Here is a 20580-nt window from a genome sequence, read left to right as displayed (position 1 = left end):
GGACTCTGGCAATGAAGGTAGATTGAGGGAAAAGTGAGTAGAATGGAAAGATGTGGAGAAAAGAATAGGCTCAAGCAGAGAACAGGTAGACTGAAGGAAACTGGTAGAATTTGTGAATAGCGGGCAGAATTGGGGAGCAATATGAGTACACTGAGGTAAAGCAGGCAGTATAATGGCAAGAACAGGCAGACTGGGGAAAGTGTGTAGGCTGAGAGGAAAGCAAGCAGATGTAAGGGAGGATGGGAAGACTGGAGGGAACAGGTAGACTGAGAAGAAAGTGCACAGAGCTGAGGGGAGAATGGAGAAAAGGCTGAGTGGCATTAAAGAGGGCATATTGAGGGGAAAGTGGGCAGAGTGGAAAGACTTGTTGGAGTACATGCAAACTCGGAGTAAGCAGACAGGCTAAGGTAAAGCAGGCAGTTTTGAGGGAGAACAAGTGGACTGGGGTTGCGCACACATCTGAGGAGAAGTTGACAGGCCAAGAGGAAAGCGAGGACATTCATGGGGAGATTGGGCTGATTAGAGGGAACAAGAACAGATTCAAGTGAGAACGGGCAAACTGGGGTAAAGAGAGATGGTTAAGGGGAAAGCATACGGTATTGGAAGAGAATGGCTAGACTGGGGAAAATGCACAGATTTAAGAGGAGAATGGAAAAAAGGGCAGACTGGGATTAAGGGGGACATGTTGAAGGGAAAGCAAGCAGGATGAGATGACAGTGGGCAGTCTTGCAGACTTGCAGAAGAACGAGCGAAACAGGAACACACAGGGAGTTACTAGAGGGCATATGAAAGTGCTTTGAGAATCTCAGATAACTGGCACTAGGGTTTTCGGGAGGCCTACTGACACTCTTGAGGTGCTTCAAATGGCTGGCAGATGAGGGCTGAGGATCGGCAAGGGGCTTTGAGAGCTACAGAAGGGTGAAATGGGGTCTGAGAGCTTGAATGTGTCTATTTGCTCTACTGCTGGTTTAATAAAGAGACTTTTAGTACATTATTGTTCAGCATTTCATTTGAAAGCACATCAAGTAACATTCTCAATGAATGTGTTGTGTGTGGAATAATGTCTATGAGTAGCAAATGCTGGAGAACTGCTATCTTGTATCTGGTTTGTTGAATGAGAAATTCCTCAATTTGTCAGTTCTGAATGAGCATGCAACCGACTCAGTTTTAGACAGCAGCTCCTTGCCTAGTGGGAACTGTGCTTGTGGACTCAGTGCGATGTACACTGAAAAGAGGGGAAGATCTGTTATGGGCTTCTTTGACGACTGAGGGACTATGGGAGCTAAAATTGTGGGACTGAGGGTATTAAAGCTGACAATATAAACATAGGGAAAACGAGGTTACTGTATCATCCTCTGACTCCATCATCTCTCCCAATACATGACATGGAGATACTTTGTCAAAAATTTTGATGTTGGAAATTGTCATACCTCATCGATGTCAAGCATGTTAGGTTGTACAGTATCAAAAAGAATTCCTTCTTGTGTTACTAACTTTCTGTTGGTGACCAATACGCCTACACACTAATGTTGCTTTTTAATGTTCAGTAGTGACACGGATAAATATTTTTGCACAACACTGGAATTACTTTCTTCTCTCAAATTTTTATTCTTATTTAGTTAAAAACATTTTGAATTCATTTATTACATGACATTTTTACAAACATATGCTCTAGTTAGAACTCTCTAATTCATATAGTGATTCCTATTACAGTTCCTACTCAGAGTAAACAGTACATACAGAATAAAAATTCACACATTAAAAAAATTACATCATGACATTAATAAAAATAATGGAAAAAAGTCCTTAGTCGACGCATTTCGGTGCCTTGTGCTGTTTTAACACCTTCTTCAGGACAAAAATTTTACTTAAAAACAATTCTTCTTCATTCTAAAAACAAATACATACAGTTAGTATCATGTATTTGATTGAGAGTAAAGTGCATTCAATCTAGTATTGTGCTTTATGACTGCAGTGTCACTGTGTTATATTATAAGACAATCTTACTTAGATTATTTTGTCATTGGCTTTATCACTTTAAAATTACGCACCCTTGAGGATTATATTATGGTTGAACCTCTTCATGGTTGGTAATAATGTCTGTATACCTCGGTTTCTCTAAATAAAAAGGATAAACTAATTAATTAATATACTGCTATCTGTTTAATTCTAGGCCAAAGAGTAAACTATCTGTGTTCACACTTACTTAAAAACGGGGAGACCAATATTTCTTGTGTCTGATTCAGTAGTTGCGACTTTCAATCTGTGCAGAGTCTGAAATGAACGTTAACTTGGGTTTAACCTGTGGGGGAACATTATCTTTATTAGCATCTATTTCCTTAGATGTCTCAATGCATTCCTATAGTTGAATGGATCAGGTTCCATACATACCATTAGAGTCATGTATGAGGTCACTGAATGGGGCTTGTAGTCGGATTCTCTCGCGTCCTAAGGGTATCTTCACTCTTTGCCCTTGTTCGAACGTGTGGGGATCTGCATATCTTTTAAACATAGGTAACCTTTGGAGTAATACAAATCCCCACACGTTCGAACAAGGGAAAAGAGTGAAGATACCCTTAGGATGCGAGAGAATAATCTTTGCTATTTGCCTAGCGGTATGGTAAAAATGTAAATTTCTTTGCTCTTTGCATAGGTGCTGGCCTAATAGAATATAATACCTCCCATGTCACCAGCAATCGGCTAAATAGTGATGTTTCTTTGATATTCGCCGGCTAGCCAAATTATGCCTAGACTCTCTTGTTTTGCTAGATGCTAGGTAGGTAAATAGTAGAGTTGCCTTGCTTTTTGCATGACCTGTTTTTAAATCATGAATAATCACTGCTATTTAGTTTGTGGGTGGGTAGATAGTGAAAGTGCATCTTTACTATTTGCACAGCCATTGGCCAAACAGTGCATAATCTCTGCCAGCCATGTAGCCTTCCCAGGAAATAATGAAGTTGTTTACTGTTTTGTATGGCTCCCAAACCCCTAGTGCATAATATCTGCTATTTAGCCAGCTGGCTGGTAAAAGTCAAATTTTAGGTTGAGGCTAGACAGGGCGTGCGCTGTCGCTTAGCAACCTGTTTTATATGCTTTGGGAAGCTAAACTCCACCCATTGCTTGCCATTGTATTTTTGTCTGTATCAGTGTTTTTTAAGAATCCTTGCTTGCTAGTGGTCAGCCCTGCCTCTTTGTCCCTTCTTTTTGTCTTCCACTCCTCCCACGGAGCAGGGACTAAGTACTGTCTCATTACGCTTTGGTTCTTTATTAGTTCTTTGGGAGAATATTTTTTCTTGATTTCTTTCTAGGTTACTGTTTGCCTGTTTTCAGATTCAGACCCTAGCTGCTTGCATTTAAATATAGACTATCTCCATCCCGCCTCCTCTTAATGCCCCAGTTGTGTTATTGTTGCCTCCCACGCCGTGCCTCCCACTCGGTTGCTTGTGTGTTTTGAGACTTTTTGCCATTTGCAATGTCGATAATCAATTGGCTTTTTTTTGGGTAGGATATTCATTTGGTTTTGGGCTTCTTCTTAGGGAGGATTGGGCTTGTTTTTAGTTTTTTTTCACAGTGACGAAATGCTAAAGCTTATACCGAGCAAACTGACGATAACAATAAAATTGCAGGGCAGCCAAATTAAAATATAGATTTCTTGTTATTAAAGTATAAAGCCTTATTAATTATGGTAAAATTGGGATGAGCAAGACAACCAATTGTTTGTCCAAACGTGGCAAGGCAGCTCTCATTCATTCTCTGTCTCTTTCAATTTCCATTACCATACCTTAATACACGGCATAAAACGGGACCTCTTAATTAAAATCATTCAGAATGCATGCAAGTTGCTGGATCGGGATCCCGGCTACCTGTCTGAACAAAGCTGGGGCTAGGAATAGCTCTTAAGTCATCACTGCCCAGGGCTTCACTAGCTGCATTAGAGGAGGAGAAACCAAAAATAGCACCCTGTACAGGTGCCTCCATCACTGCAAGAAGCAATTCCAACCTGCCCGTCCATAACCGGGGGAGAAGCTGGCAGAACAATTAGACCTCTTCCCTCTCCCACAACTACTGCAAAATCAGTTCTGCATTACATAATGTGACTGCAAAAAGACTGCCACTCACAACAGGAAATCGCCATAGCTGTCAACCCCAGAAAGACCTTGAAGGTTGGAGAAACAGTGAGCTTGTATTTAAATCACGGTTGAGTATGCACCAGGGGCATGGGTTTCGTTAACGGGCACTCTAAGAAAATATCCACAAAATACTTTTAGAAAAAAATTGAAGTTTCACAATGTGCTGCTCTATACCAATCTGGAATGCTTCTGGCATGACGACAAAAAATCTTTAGCTTGAAGCCAAAATCAAAGGATTTTTACATTTCGAGTACACTAGGAGAAATTTCTTTCTGCATTTTGTTAAGAATTCTCTCCTCGTTTGTACGAGGGAGCCATTCATTCCATGACACATGGCACTCACTACATGTGCTATCCACAAGGTAAAAAGATGCTTTTCCATAAGTAAAAGCACATTCCTGATCACCTCCAATTCTGTACTTAGAGTGCACTAAAATACATATTCTCTCCGCATCTGCACCCTCACTGCAGGTGGGCAGCAAGCTGAGTCTGGTTATTGATTTAGATTTTACCATTCCTAACCAGCCACTGAATTGCTTTGTGGACTGGTTGGATGCTACACTCATTTGGTGTTAACCAATTTGAAATGTTGTTCTCTTGCAGTTTAGCACCACATCGTGGGGAGTCCATATGCAATACTCATTTAGTGTAATAGAGTTAGTAGGGTGATTCTCACTATTAACAATATCGCCGTTCAAATGGATAATAGATTTGTGAAACTGCATTCATACATATGGATATTATATAATCAGGCCATTTGTGTACAGTTTTAACTTCATTATTTTGGAATATAATTTTTAATTTCAGGTCAAACAGGTGCAGTTTCAGCTTAGTGTGTATGGGCATTTAATGCTGTATTGCCCTTCTCCAGGCTCACCCAGGATTTATTTTTTGCCTTTTTGCTGAACACACACCACATAGATCCAAACCACCCCAGAGGTTCCATATCAAGCCACAAAATTCAACAGCATACCACATAATTTAACTCCACTACATACCACTCCAGAACACAAAATACCATTCCACAGAATTAGACTCCAGAACACACAATCCCACTCAATGTAGTTCCAGTAAACTCAATACCGCACAATTACTATCCACATATTTCCACTGCATGCCATGCCACAGACTTCCACTACACACATCCACACATCCACTCCACGCCACACAATTCCACGCAACTCTGCAACTAACAATTCAAATCAAGCCCACATAATTCTACAACACACCGCATACATACACTCAATAATACATCGGTAAAAGACTTTTTAATTTACAACGCCAAGAGCTCTAACTCAAGCAAATGCGAGACCTGTCGCTTCTTTACTATTTGCAAGGCTGCTCGCCAAACAGTGATAAATCTATGCTATTTACCTGGCAGTCAAGTAAATAATGATTTTATTTTGCTAGTGCATAATCTATGCTGTTTTACCAATTTCTGGGTAAATAGTAAATAGTAACAACAATTCACATTTTGCCCGGTGGCAAGATGAATAGACACCACCTTGTTTTATGGCTACGCCAATGCTATATAAATATCATATATAGCTATAGAATTTCAAGATTCCTTCTGAAAAATGCCAATGGAAGACTAAACCCATCTCCTTAATTCATGTGTATTCCTTTCTTTTACAGCTCAGCAGACCACAGCAAGTACCAGAACCACCAGTCCACCAGGTATGGCCTTTGATGTAATAATTGTGTTCGAATAAATGAAAGAAGAGAGAATCATATATATGCACATCATACAGAAAGACACTTTTAGATACATCACTAGGATTTGCCTTATAATGCTCTTGGATGTAATTATTGGGAGGCTGAGCTTAACAAATGGCGGCTGCCTACAGATGAATGGCACAAGAAGGCGGCTTTGGGGCTTGGATTTATTTCACATGGCATACAGCGAAAAGCCCTACTTGAGCTTAAATATAAGTGTGATGAAGCTTTCTCCACTGCACATTAGTGCAAGGATTGGCATGACAGGGCTTATGTGCTGTTGTCTATAGAGATATAGTTAGACTATCCTGTTGTGTTTCGATTTAGATACCTGTACATAGGTTTCCCGAATCATGCCATTATATGGGCACAACTCATATTGCCCTTTTTTAGGCATAGAATCCCAGTCCTTATTTCGGCATCAGCCATGCTATCCAAATACAGGCATGGCCACCTACATCCATCCATCCCATGTCACAACGAGTTCTTAGAAACCAGACCCTTATGCCCTTGGGACTTTCCCTGCTTGGATTATTGATTACTCCAAGAACTCATTGATTATTCATGAACAACTATTCCTTAGGGGTTCATTCATGACGTCTTTCTCTGCCCGACTTTACGTCAGTGCTAGCATTCCGAGCCACCTTCCAGGTATAAATATACCTTCACTTACCATGGCAAACCACAGCTTTGCTCGGCTACACAGCTCGATACAGCTCACCACAGCAAGTTCGGAAGAAATTCGAGTCCCCGCCTGACGCACTGACCAGAGGCTGTCATCCTGCTTGCAGAGAATCCAGCTTCCAGTGTCCTGACTCCCTTCGCGGGGTGTTAGGGATTGAGATCCGGAAAGAGATTCCCACATCTCTCATTCTAAGGGATGGAGGAGACTAGAACCTAGAGGGACTCTTGGCAATACAAACTATAGCTTACCATACTATAGAAAACAGCACTTACTTCTTACCTCATACTATACTTAGGTTAGGTACACTGGGGTAGAACTATTTAGAAGCATTAGACGAGTATTCATATTTCAGCCTGTGTTAATATGTATGTTTATATGAAAATATGTCATAGCTAAAAGATCATGCTATTGCAGTAATATTTCCTATTACTGCTCACGCTGTACGTATTATATTTCGCATACTCTCTTGTGATTGTAACAGCTCATATCTCTTTCACGAGAAATAAGACTGTTCAATAAATCCTATCTATTCCTAGGTAACTCTGAAGAAACTAAGCATGCACAATTAACTGATTGAAACTGGTATCTATTGTTTCCACATGTCTGAGAACTGTTCCGATACTAAGGGAAACAAAGTTGTCATGTTTATGCGGTTGTCAGATGCAATTCCCTTCTTGTTTATTCACCTGCCGACACCACATAGATCCAAACCACCCCAGAGGATTCCATATCAAGCCACAAAATTCAACAGCATACCACATAATTTAACTCCACTACATACCACTCCAGAACACAAAATACCATTCCACAGAATTAGACTCCAGAACACACAATCCCACTCAACGTAGTTCCAGTAAACTCAATACCGCACAATTACTATCCACATATTTCCACTGCATGCCATGCCACAGACTTCCACTACACACATCCACACATCCACTCCACGCCACACAATTCCACGCAACTCTGCAACTAACAATTCAAATCAAGCCCACATAATTCTACAACACACCGCATACATACACTCAATAATACATCGGTAAAAGACTTTTTAATTTACAACGCCAAGAGCTCTAACTCAAGCAAATGCGAGACCTGTCGCTTCTTTACTATTTGCAAGGCTGCTCGCCAAACAGTGATAAATCTATGCTATTTACCTGGCAGTCAAGTAAATAATGATTTTATTTTGCTAGTACATAATCTATGCTGTTTTACCAATTTCTGGGTAAATAGTAAATAGTAACAACAATTCACATTTTGCCCGGTGGCAAGATGAATAGACACCACCTTGTTTTATGGCTACGCCAATGCTATATAAATATCATATATAGCGATAGAATTTCAAGATTCCTTCTGAAAAATGCCAATGGAAGACTAAACCCATCTCCTTAATTCATGTGTATTCCTTTCTTTTACAGCTCAGCAGACCACAGCAAGTACCAGAACCACCAGTCCACCAGGTATGGCCTTTGATGTAATATTTGTGTTCGAATAAATGAAAGAAGAGAGAATCATATATATGCACATCATACAGAAAGACACTTTTAGATACATCACTAGGATTTGCCTTATAATGCTCTTGGATGTAATTATTGGGAGGCTGAGCTTAACAAATGGCGGCTGCCTACAGATGAATGGCACAAGAAGGCAGCTTTGGGGCTTGGATTTATTTCACATGGCATACAGCGAAAAGCCCTACTTGAGCTTAAATATAAGTGTGATGAAGCTTTCTCCACTGCACATTAGTGCAAGGATTGGCATGACAGGGCTTATGTGCTGTTGTCTATAGAGATATAGTTAGACTATCCTGTTGTGTTTCGATTTAGATACCTGTACATAGGTTTCCCGAATCATGCCCTTATATGGGCACAACTCATATTGCCCTTTTTTAGGCATAGAATCCCAGTCCTTATTTCGGCATCAGCCATGCTATCCAAATACAGGCATGGCCACCTACATCCATCCATCCCATGTCACAACGAGTTCTTAGAAACCAGACCCTTATGCCCTTGGGACTTTCCCTGCTTGGATTATTGATTTCTCCAAGAACTCATTGATTATGCATGAACAACTATTCCTTAGGGGTTCATTCATGACGTCTTTCTCTGCCCGACTTTACGTCAGTGCTAGCATTCCGAGCCACCTTCCAGGTATAAATATACCTTCACTTACCATGGCAAACCACAGCTTTGCTCGGCTACACAGCTCGATACAGCTCACCACAGCAAGTTCGGAAGAAATTCGAGTCCCCGCCTGACGCACTGACCAGAGGCTGTCATCCTGCTTGCAGAGAATCCAGCTTCCAGTGTCCTGACTCCCTTCGCGGGGTGTTAGGGATTGAGATCCAGAAAGAGATTCCCACCTCTCTCATTCTAAGGGATGGAGGAGACTAGAACCTAGAGGGACTCTTGGCAATACAAACTATAGCTTACCATACTATAGAAAACAGCACTTACTTCTTACCTCATACTATACTTAGGTTAGGTACACTGGGGTAGAACTATTTAGAAGCATTAGACGAGTATTCATATTTCAGCCTGTGTTAATATGTATGTTTATATGAAAATATGTCATAGCTAAAAGATCATGCTATTGCAGTATTATTTCCTATTACTGCTCACGCTGTACGTATTATATTTCGCATACTCTCTTGTGATTGTAACAGCTCATATCTCTTTCACGAGAAATAAGACTGTTCAATAAATCCTATCTATTCCTAGGTAACTCTGAAGAAACTAAGCATGCACAATTAACTGATTGAAACTGTTATCTATTGTTTCCACGCGTCTGAGAACTGTTCCGATACTAAGGGAAACAAAGTTGTCATGTTTATGCGGTTGTCAGATGTAATTCCCTTCTTGTTTATTCACCTGCCGACACCACATAGATCCAAACCACCCCAGAGGATTCCATATCAAGCCACAAAATTCAACAGCATACCACATAATTTAACTCCACTACATACCACTCCAGAACACAAAATACCATTCCACAGAATTAGACTCCAGAACACACAATCCCACTCAACGTAGTTCCAGTAAACTCAATACCGCACAATTACTATCCACATATTTCCACTGCATGCCATGCCACAGACTTCCACTACACACATCCACACATCCACTCCACGCCACACAATTCCACGCAACTCTGCAACTAACAATTCAAATCAAGCCCACATAATTCTACAACACACCGCATACATACACTCAATAATACATCGGTAAAAGACTTTTTAATTTACAACGCCAAGAGCTCTAACTCAAGCAAATGCGAGACCTGTCGCTTCTTTACTATTTGCAAGGCTGCTCGCCAAACAGTGATAAATCTATGCTATTTACCTGACAGTCAAGTAAATAATGATTTTATTTTGCTAGTGCATAATCTATGCTGTTTTACCAATTTCTGGGTAAATAGTAAATAGTAACAACAATTCACATTTTGCCCGGTGGCAAGATGAATAGACACCACCTTGTTTTATGGCTACGCCAATGCTATATAAATATCATATATAGCTATAGAATTTCAAGATTCCTTCTGAAAAATGCCAATGGAAGACTAAACCCATCTCCTTAATTCATGTGTATTCTTTTCTTTTACAGCTCAGCAGACCACAGCAAGTACCAGAACCACCAGTCCACCAGGTATGGCCTTTGATGTAATAATTGTGTTCGAATAAATGAAAGAAGAGAGAATCATATATATGCACATCATACAGAAAGACACTTTTAGATACATCACTAGGATTTGCCTTATAATGCTCTTGGATGTAATTATTGGGAGGCTGAGCTTAACAAATGGCGGCTGCCTACAGATGAATGGCACAAGAAGGCAGCTTTGGGGCTTGGATTTATTTCACATGGCATACAGCGAAAAGCCCTACTTGAGCTTAAATATAAGTGTGATGAAGCTTTCTCCACTGCACATTAGTGCAAGGATTGGCATGACAGGGCTTATGTGCTGTTGTCTATAGAGATATAGTTAGACTATCCTGTTGTGTTTCGATTTAGATACCTGTACATAGGTTTCCCGAATCATGCCCTTATATGGGCACAACTCATATTGCCCTTTTTTAGGCATAGAATCCCAGTCCTTATTTCGGCATCAGCCATGCTATCCAAATACAGGCATGGCCACCTACATCCATCCATCCCATGTCACAACGAGTTCTTAGAAACCAGACCCTTATGCCCTTGGGACTTTCCCTGCTTGGATTATTGATTTCTCCAAGAACTCATTGATTATGCATGAACAACTATTCCTTAGGGGTTCATTCATGACGTCTTTCTCTGCCCGACTTTACGTCAGTGCTAGCATTCCGAGCCACCTTCCAGGTATAAATATACCTTCACTTACCATGGCAAACCACAGCTTTGCTCGGCTACACAGCTCGATACAGCTCACCACAGCAAGTTCGGAAGAAATTCGAGTCCCCGCCTGACGCACTGACCAGAGGCTGTCATCCTGCTTGCAGAGAATCCAGCTTCCAGTGTCCTGACTCCCTTCGCGGGGTGTTAGGGATTGAGATCCGGAAAGAGATTCCCACCTCTCTCATTCTAAGGGATGGAGGAGACTAGAACCTAGAGGGACTCTTGGCAATACAAACTATAGCTTACCATACTATAGAAAACAGCACTTACTTCTTACCTCATACTATACTTAGGTTAGGTACACTGGGGTAGAACTATTTAGAAGCATTAGACGAGTATTCATATTTCAGCCTGTGTTAATATGTATGTTTATATGAAAATATGTCATAGCTAAAAGATCATGCTATTGCAGTATTATTTCCTATTACTGCTCACGCTGTACGTATTATATTTCGCATACTCTCTTGTGATTGTAACAGCTCATATCTCTTTCACGAGAAATAAGACTGTTCAATAAATCCTATCTATTCCTAGGTAACTCTGAAGAAACTAAGCATGCACAATTAACTGATTGAAACTGTTATCTATTGTTTCCACGTGTCTGAGAACTGTTCCGATACTAAGGGAAACAAAGTTGTCATGTTTATGCGGTTGTCAGATGCAATTCCCTTCTTGTTTATTCAAGAAGTTTCTAGTGACCTCTGAGTTAGCTGGCACAGAAGTAATTAAGTTTAATATACTCGATAGAGGCATACTGACCTCAGTCCTATGCAAAAACTATAGTGTATATTATTCCAATGGGCAGATCCTAAAAGGGAAATTGGAACTTCATTACAATCCCAAATATCCCATTGATAGGTAACAGGTGAAATAAAATCAGGCTATAAGTTAGTTCTCTTCTAGAGGAAACTTGACCCAAGTAGATGTGGAAGCTAGGATCAAATCCTAATTTATGTGCGTTCTGGAACCCTGCCCTCCGTTCACCCCCTGACCCCCCTTCTTGCGAGAGAGCCCTTCTCAGCACTTTACTTCTTCTTGTGCAGGGTGCAATCAGTTTGTAAAAAGGAGAAAAGAACAACAGAAATGTTCTACATTTGAAGGGATTTTTTTTTTCTTTGAGTTAAAGAGATTTCTGTTGTTGTCTTTTCTGACATGAATATTATATATTTTCTTAATTATTTCAAAACCTCAATGAGACCTGCTGGATCATTGAACAAATTAATTTTTTCTTACTCAAAAGGACAAGTTCAACCTTCCTAAAATAAACAACTAATGTTAAGCGGAACACTGCTCACCCCAAAGCCTGGGAGTCTGGCGCAGAGATAAGTATGGACAGTCCAAATACAGCTCTGAGGAGAGGGCGGGGGCACGGTTTGGGGGTATGAGGGGGAGGTGGGGCGCACAGTGTGAGAACACACAGGACAACAGCACCTCTGTGAAAGGGGGCAGGGCAAGACATGAGGCCAGGGAGAACCCACAAATCAATCTTGAGCCAGTTTAATTTGGAGGCACATTGGGCCGGTGTGCACCACAGAGAGCCGGCAGGTGAGGCATCCTTTCTTTTCTGGCAATTGGCCTGCTCGATTCTGAGCCACCAACGAGGTCATAACTACTACCACGCATTCTTTACAATAAACGTGCCTTTACCACACATGCCATATTTTGTGGTGAATAATTCATAGTAGCGGACATGCGTGTTAAAGGCAAGTTCATAGTAAAGGATGAGTGGTAATGGTCATGTGTGGTTATGGCACCGTTGTAATGGCTGTTTCCCTAAAATAACCTGCTCAATAAAAGAACGGATCACCCACCAGTAAGAGAACAACCATATACAAATTAAAGTTGAGCAAATTAAAGTGCTCATCTATGGATTGGTGGAGCATAAACCCCACCATTAATAGGTGGGGCTTTCACCCTGCCACACCCATTTTCAGGTCTCGCCTACGCAGCATGCATGCGCTGCGTAAGAGGGCCTTTAGCCATCGGTCTTCACTTTTCAAGCACTGCACTCGTGGTTGTGGCAGCATCCACCTTGCGCGAGCGAGCAGCGGTGTGCCACAAGCATGAGTGCAGTGCTTGAAAAGTGAAGACTGCTCTCCCAAGTGCACCCACCACTCAAGGGTGTACCTCCTGCTCCCCCTCTCTCTTCACATGGCCACTCCCCTTCCTGTATTTGAGGATCACCGGGCCGCGCTTGTCTTCTATGTTGCTTTGCTCTGTTGTGGACTCCAAGGCTGTTCGTGTTCGCGGGCTCACTTCCTGCTCTCCCTCTCTCTTCATGTGGCCATTCCCCTTCCTGTATGCAAGGCTCACCGGGTCCGCGTTTGTCTTCTATCCTGCTTTGCTCTGTTGTGGATTCCAAGGCTGTTCGTGTTGTGGACCGGGGGTACAAACCTCCACTCTTCCAGAAGCTAACATTTCTGGCAGTAATCGAAGCTAGCACACTCACATGCCACTGGAGCCACCCCACCACTACAGACGGGCTGGCCCCTACAGCTTGTATCAGCCCCCTAGAATTCATGCAACAACCGCAACAAGCATGTGCATTGTACTCCCATCAGCACCAGAAACACGTGTGAATTCACCCGCAAGGCACAAAGTGATTGGCGAAGGAGAAAGCCTGTCTCGTGGCTCATGCTCTGCTGCATGCAGGCCGGGTATGTACAATTCGGGGCTGAATGCTGAGTTGTATTCACCCCGCTGACTGCTCGCGCACAGCTCTTTGTGCAACAACAAAGCTTACAAATACAGGAGCAGGCATTGATAGTTGTCTGTGTTGCCAATGATGGGCTGAGCAATTAAGCAAAGTGCAGCAAGCGCGCTAAGGCATTCTTCCGAATCGGCAGCAAACTTGCCTTTGTAGTTGAAATATTTATCAGTGTTTGAATGTTGGGACGATTGTTGCTAAAATATATGGCAGCGTCGCATACAATATCTGTTTATTTTCCATAATATTGCACCTGCAAACAATAACTTATCCTTTAATATCTTATGAATGTGAAAAGTAATGCGCAGTAAGAGATGCAGCTACGCCTTATTTTCAATGGAAATGGGGCTGATGCATGGTGTATTTCTCCTTATTATGTCACATGGGTGCTCGTTGAATGCCAGTTTCCATTTGCCAGCTCATTGAGTAGTTCTGTCTCCTTCTCTTCTGCTAAATCCCCTGTGCTTCTTTCTGTAATATGAACACTTAGCAGTTATCAAACAATAGGGCATATTATCAAGACAGGCGATAAAATTATCGCTGTTATAACGGCAGAAAACTGCCGCTAAAGCAGCGATAACGAGCTTGATAATATGCCCTATGGAATTCCAATTGAAGCTCATGTTTGATGTCCTTCACAACTATCTTGGAGTGTTGCTATAAGGAATATTTGTCTTGACCAGAAAAAAGTGGCCACCTTCATAATGTTACTAATTCCAGTAATTTCTTATAATGTTTTGTGAATGTGTCACATTTGCACACACATATTTGCAGAGGTTGTCACCTTCACGCTTCACCTATTGCTGATATGCCCCACAAAATGTGCGTTTTTCGACAGGCAACTTGTGCATGAGAATCTTTAAAAATATCATGCTTTTTTCCTCCTCGAACACTATTTTTTAGTGGGACTCTTCACTACCTAGCACGTTTCCAGCAAATCAGACCACCAGGGAATGTACCGCTATCTCTGACCAACGAGCAACAGCAGCGAAATGCTCGAAATATTTGTGCAAAAATGAACCCCTTTGTAGTCGATGCTGAAAAAAAAATCAGTTTGGAAGCAAGCAACTATTGGGACAGGCATATACAAGTTGCCTGCATTAAAAGGGCAAAAAAAACTGAAGACAATATTTGTTGTTAATACTTTTTTAATATGGTCGTTCAGTTGTACATAATGCTTTCTTGGTCATATCTAAGGTAACACAAATGCTTCTGACACTTCTTTAATATAACTTTTCAGCATGGCTTAAAGACATAGGCAAAGTCAATATCTCCGGCTAAACACTTATAAGTTCCCAAAGGCGAGACCTATTGGCTATGCCAATGATTGTTCTCTTTTAGAGATGAGTTACCTCCTAGGTTACTGGCGGGGAAGCTTTAGCTGGGTCTGCTGCCAGTAACCTGAGTCCCAGCAACCTATCAGCCACAGAGCCAATGGGTCTGCCCATCAGAAGGACTGTCGATAAAGGATTTGCCATCAGACTTACAATGTTCCTGCCCGAACTGCTTTGCAGGGCAGGACAGACATGACATGAAGTGACAACTCCCTATGCAAAATCATCACAGTTTTTATCAATTTTAGAAACAACCCCTCCAGCTTTGATCGGGCCACTCTCATCATGCAGCAGGTGGCCAACATTTCCCTTTTAATTAAAGTGCTACTGCCAAGTTAGTGGAACCACTTTTACAAAAACAATCTCCCCATCCCCGGCCCAAGCTTTTGTGAACTATATTACAAATGGGAATGAAACTGTCATGAAATATTTACGCCTAGAAAGGTCGGTGTTCTTTTTTCTGGTTTTTGTTTTCTTTTGTCTTCTGGCAATTTGCTTCCCATTGTATTTCACCCGCTTTTCTTTAATACTCTTGTTACCTCTTTCCTTTTCTCTTTTTGTTTCTTTCCTGTTCTTTACTTCATCTGTGGCTTTAGTCTCTCGTTCCCCGCTGCATTATTATTTCATTCCTTTTACTTCTCCTATCCATTTCATACTTCTTTCTATCTTTTTTTTTGTTTTCGCTTCCTTTTAAGTTCTTTAGGTTTTTCCTCTGCGCTTTCTAATGTGCAATAATACTCTTCACTGAACACAATGAACTTTTTATTTTTTCTATTTACTTTGCCTTCTCTCACATTTTGCAACCACATCTCCTGCCTACAAATCCAAAGCACTGGCATCTCCATTATTCTACTGCTATTAGGAATAATATATAAGCAAGCACTTTGGACACAATTTTCAGTGGTTAAGAAGAATCCTAACAGCAAACAAATGATGGACAGAATGCTGACAATGCAGATATTCTCCCCCAGTACAAAAGATCTGGGTTAAATCCATCTTTCATTTGCCCACTACGCCGACCCAGTTTGGACCCAGCCAGAACTATGTATTTAACCCAGATCTTTTGACTAGGGGGGGAATGATTGCATTGTCAGCATTCCGTCCATCATTTGTTTGCTGTAACACTTTTTGCCCTAAGTGGAATGGGTATGCCCAGATGTGGGTCCCTTGCACCCTGTGCCACTGGATTCAAGCTAGCCTGGCTGAAGAAAGGTAACATACCCTGAAACCGGTCCCAGAATGCTTGTTTCCAGTCCAGGGAGGACCTGACCTTGCAGTTCGGTCTGGACTGTTCCCATGGGGCATAGGGTCAAGACTGATTTGCATATGGCTGGGTCCAAACTGGGGTGGCGTAGTAGGCAAAAGAACAATGGATTTAACCCAGATCTTTTGACAGGGGGAGAATGTTTGCATTGTCAGAATTATGTCCATCATTTGTTTGCTGTAACACTTTTTGCCCTAAGTGGGATGGGTATGCCCAGACGTGGGTCCCTCGCTCACTGTGCCACTGAATTCAAGCTTGCCTGGCTGTGGAAGGGTGACATACCCTGAAACTCTTTCCAGGATGCTTGTTTACGGTAAGGGAGGACCTGGCCTTGCAGTTCGGTCTGGACTGTTCCCATGGGGCAGAGGGTCAAGACTGATTTGCATATGGCTGGGTCCAAATTGGGGTGGCGTAGTGGGCAAAAGAACAATGGATTCAATCCAGATCTTTTGACTGGGGGAGAATGTTTGCATTGTCAGCATTCCGTCCATCACTTGTTTGCTGTAAAACCTTTCGCCCTAAGTGGGATGGGTATGCCCAGACGTGGGTCCTTTGCTCACTGTGCCACTGGTTTGAAGCTAGCCTGGCTAAAGAAGGGTGACATACCCTGAAACCGATCCCAAGATGCTTATTTCCGGTCCGGGTAGGACCTGGCCTTGCAGTTCGGTCTGGACTGTTCCCATGGGGCACAGGGTCAAGACTGATTTGCATATGGCTGGGTCCAAACTGGGGTGGCGCAGTGGGCAAAAGAACAATGGATTTAACCCAGATCTTTTGACTGGGGGAGAATGTTTGTATTGTCAGCATTCTGTCCATCATTTGTTTGCTGTAACACTTTTTGCCCTAAGAGGGATGCGTATGCCAAAAAGTGGGTCCCTTGCTCACTGTGCCACTGGATTGAAGCTAGCCTGGCTGAAGAAGGGTGACATATCCTGAAACCTGTCCCAGGATGCTTGTTTCTGGTCGAGGAGGACCTGGCCTTGCAGTTCGGTCTGGACTGTTCCCATGGGGCACTGGGTCAAGACTGATTTGCATATGGCTGGGTCCAAACTGGGGTGGCATAGTGGGCAAAAGAATTATGGATTTAACCCTGATCTTTTGACTGGGGGAGAATGTTTGCATTGTCAGCATTCTGTCCATCATTTGTTTGCTGTAACACTAGTTAAAGTGAGGACCCTGTACCAGTCCACACGACCTTTATGATGTATGAGGTCAAAGATAACCTTTAGAAAGCTATCCTAGTGGTAGCTGTGGAGAGCAGCCTTCAGGTGTAATCTTGAAGGAATGTAAAGCAGCTTGTTTTACCAGAATATCACCTCCTAAATGACTAAATGAAAGGAGAACCACACAAAAATATGTATTTATTAAGATAACACTCTCTACTAGTCTCTATGTGAGACTAGGGCACAAAGTACACAATACTGAATCAATAGAACATTCGTAAATAGCTAAATGCACAGCGGGCTCCAGGGGGAGACCGAACCATATAATAAAAAAATGGTATAACAACAACAACTTGACTAGACACAGAGCCTAGAGCATGTAGAATTGCTGGGACCCCAAGGAAACACCTAGAGGAGTGACACAGGGAGCCCACAGAGGACGGGTGTAGTGCGGAAACACAAACGTATGCTCATTACAACTCTATGGGAAAGTCGCGGTTGCAAAGTTACAAGTTAACAACACTTCTAAGAGGAGTTCGAGCAAACCCCTTGGAACATAGGAGGTTCTAAGGCCAACTCATACAGTGAGTACTGAAGTACCCGTGTTACCTATCCCAGAGGAGCTGGGTGCATAGGGGTCCAGTGGTGTCGGAAACCTTTGTCATTTTCAATGGAGAGTTGCAAAGACGAACTGCTGCCAGAAGGTTGAAGAGTGTCCGATGGAATAGAAGCCTGCATCTGAGGTGAGAGGAACCTGAAAGCAGAGGGGACAGAGTCTGGGTTACTTCAGGTGACCAGGGGCTCAGTAGTCTAACGCCCACCGATGTTGAGTGCTTCAGTAGTGAAGAAGGGCTGCTTGACTCTGCGGCCACGGGGACCAGAAGATGTTGAGGAGAACCAGGATCTTGAGCTGAGCTGTCCCACAAAGGATGTCGAGTGCTGAGGGGTTGATATCCAGCGGGAGCACCAACAAGACTTGGCAAATGCAACCAACGCTTTCAGAGGAAACAGGTTACGGTGTAAACCAGCAAGATCCACTGGACTCTCCAAGCAATGGGGAGTCAGGGCAAATCTTGGTCAACCAGGTAAGCCCAAGAACAAACAAGGTGACCCTCGCCAGAACCCACAGGATCACGAGGAGACCTCAAGCAAGTTTGCAAAGTACCAGTCCAGAGGACACTCGAGTTGTGGAGGCCAGAAATCTTCAGTGTAAACACTGCTCGGGTCAGGACTACAGGGAGTCCAGTGCACAAGCTCGGGGATTGTCAACAAGCATATGTAATTGCAAAGGTACGCTGTGCACAGGGGTTCGGGTTGCACGGTCTTCACAAATGATACTGGTCTCAGAATTGCTGAGAGAACAGATCAACCTCAGAGACCTTCAGGAAACCAACTCCTGTGTTGTTGAAATTGTCGGCATCCTCAGGAGCTCAGGATAAGCAAACTGGTCTGATACATTTGGGTGCCTGCTTTTGCAGGGGACTAACTGCTTTACTCCAAGGGAGATTCTTCAGCCGTCCAGCATCGTGCAGGCAGTCGAAGTACTTGGATATTCTTAGCAGAATCTTGTCCAGGTAAAATCTAAAGTCCAGTGGTAAGGTAACCCACTTTATACCCATGGGAAGGGGTGGAAAGATTCTGTGGACACTCCTAGGGGTGGGGCAAGACAGAGGGGTGGCTACACCTATGTCCTTTGTCCAGTTTTGCACCAGAGTCAAGTCAAGTCAAGTCAAAAGAATTTATATAGCGCGCTACATACCCAGAGGGTCTCAAGGCGCTTGAGGAAGGGTGGGGGGATTACTTGTCGAATATCCAAGTTTTAAGTTGCTTTCTGAATGCTAGATGGTTCTGAGTGAGACGAAGGTGAGTGGGGAGTGAGTTCCAGGTCTTAGCGGCCAGGTAGGAGAAGGATCTACCTCCCATGGTGGTTTTATTGATGCGAGGTACGGTAGCAAAGGCTTGGCTGGAGGAACGTAGCTGGCGGGGGGGGGTGTAGAAGGAAAGTCGAGTGTTGAGGCAATCGGGTCCGAGTTCGTAAAGTGATTTGTGTGCGTGGGTAAGGAGGCGGAAAGTAATCCTCTTATTGACGGGGAGCCAGTGGAGTTTTTTCAGTTGACTGGAGATGTGGTCTTTACGTGGGATGTTGAGTATTAGTCTGGCTGATGCGTTCTGGATGCGTTGGAGTTTTTTCTGGAGTTTTGCGGTGGTGCCGGCGTATAGGGTGTTTCCGTAGTCCAGGCGGCTTGTAACCAGCGCATGGGTGACCGTTTTTCTGGTTTCGGTGGGGATCCAGCAAAATGTCTTTTTGAGCATGCGAAGAATGTTGAAGCAAGATGATGAGACGGCGTTGACCTGTCTGGACATCGAGAGTGAGGAGTCTAAAATGACGCCCAGGTTCCGTGCGTGATCCGTCGGGATGGGTGCTTTTCCAAGAGCCTCTGGCCACCAGGAGTCATCCCAGGCGGAGGGGAGGTTCCTAAGATAAGGACTTCTGTTTTATCTGAGTTAAGTTTTAGACGGCTATGCTTCATCCATTCGGCTACTTCTTTCATTCCTTCATGAAGGTTGGTTTTGGCGGTATTAGGGTCTTTGGTGAGTGAGAGGATCAGTTGGGTGTCATCTGCGTAGGAGATGATGTTGAGGTTGTGTTGGCGTGCGATGGCTGCGAGGGGGCTCATGTATACGTTGAAGAGGGTGGGGCTGAGTGAAGATCCTTGTGGCACGCCGCAGATGACTTCAGTGGCCTCTGACTTGAGTGGTGGGAGGCGGACTCTCTGGGTTCTTCCGGTGAGGAACAAAGTGATCCATTCCAGTGCTTTTCCTTGGATTCCGATGTTTCTGAGGCGCTGTAGAAGGATGCTATGGCAGACTGTGTCGAAGGCTGCAGAGAGGTCGAGGAGGATGAGGGCGACTGTGTCTCCATTGTCCAGTAGAGTTCGAATGTCGTCTGTTGCGGCGATGAGGGCGGTCTCCGTGCTGTGTTTGGCTTGGAAGCCGGACTGTGAAGGGTCGAGGGATTTGTTGGTTTCGAGGAAGGCGGCGAGCTGGTTGTTGACAGCTTTCTCGATGACTTTGGCCGGGAATGGCAGAAGCGAGATGGGGCGGTAGTTTTTGAGTTTGGTGGGGTCAGCTGTGGGTTTTTTCAGAAGGGCGCTGAGTTCTGGGAAGGTGCCGGAGTTGAGGGAGCAGTTGAGGATGTCTCGGAGGTGTG

General features: G+C 43.3%; 1 protein-coding gene across 1 annotated transcript in view; it reads left to right on the top strand.

Annotated features, from left to right (window-relative positions):
• The window catches only part of LOC147662064 (CUB and zona pellucida-like domain-containing protein 1), a 168855-nt gene that overhangs the window by 20223 nt on the left and 128052 nt on the right, over positions 1–20580 (top strand). Inside the window, exons 2-4 of the mRNA XM_086951139.1 lie at positions 5766–5807; positions 7950–7991; positions 10134–10175. Coding sequence (XP_086807265.1) covers positions 5766–5807; positions 7950–7991; positions 10134–10175 — 126 coding nt within the window. The remainder of the gene's footprint in view (positions 1–5765; positions 5808–7949; positions 7992–10133; positions 10176–20580) is intronic.

This window comes from Lissotriton vulgaris, unplaced genomic scaffold, assembly GCF_964263255.1.
Source record: "Lissotriton vulgaris unplaced genomic scaffold, aLisVul1.2 SCAFFOLD_1121, whole genome shotgun sequence".
Lineage (NCBI taxonomy): Eukaryota > Metazoa > Chordata > Amphibia > Caudata > Salamandridae > Lissotriton > Lissotriton vulgaris.
This window is presented reverse-complemented; position numbering and strand designations above follow the sequence as displayed.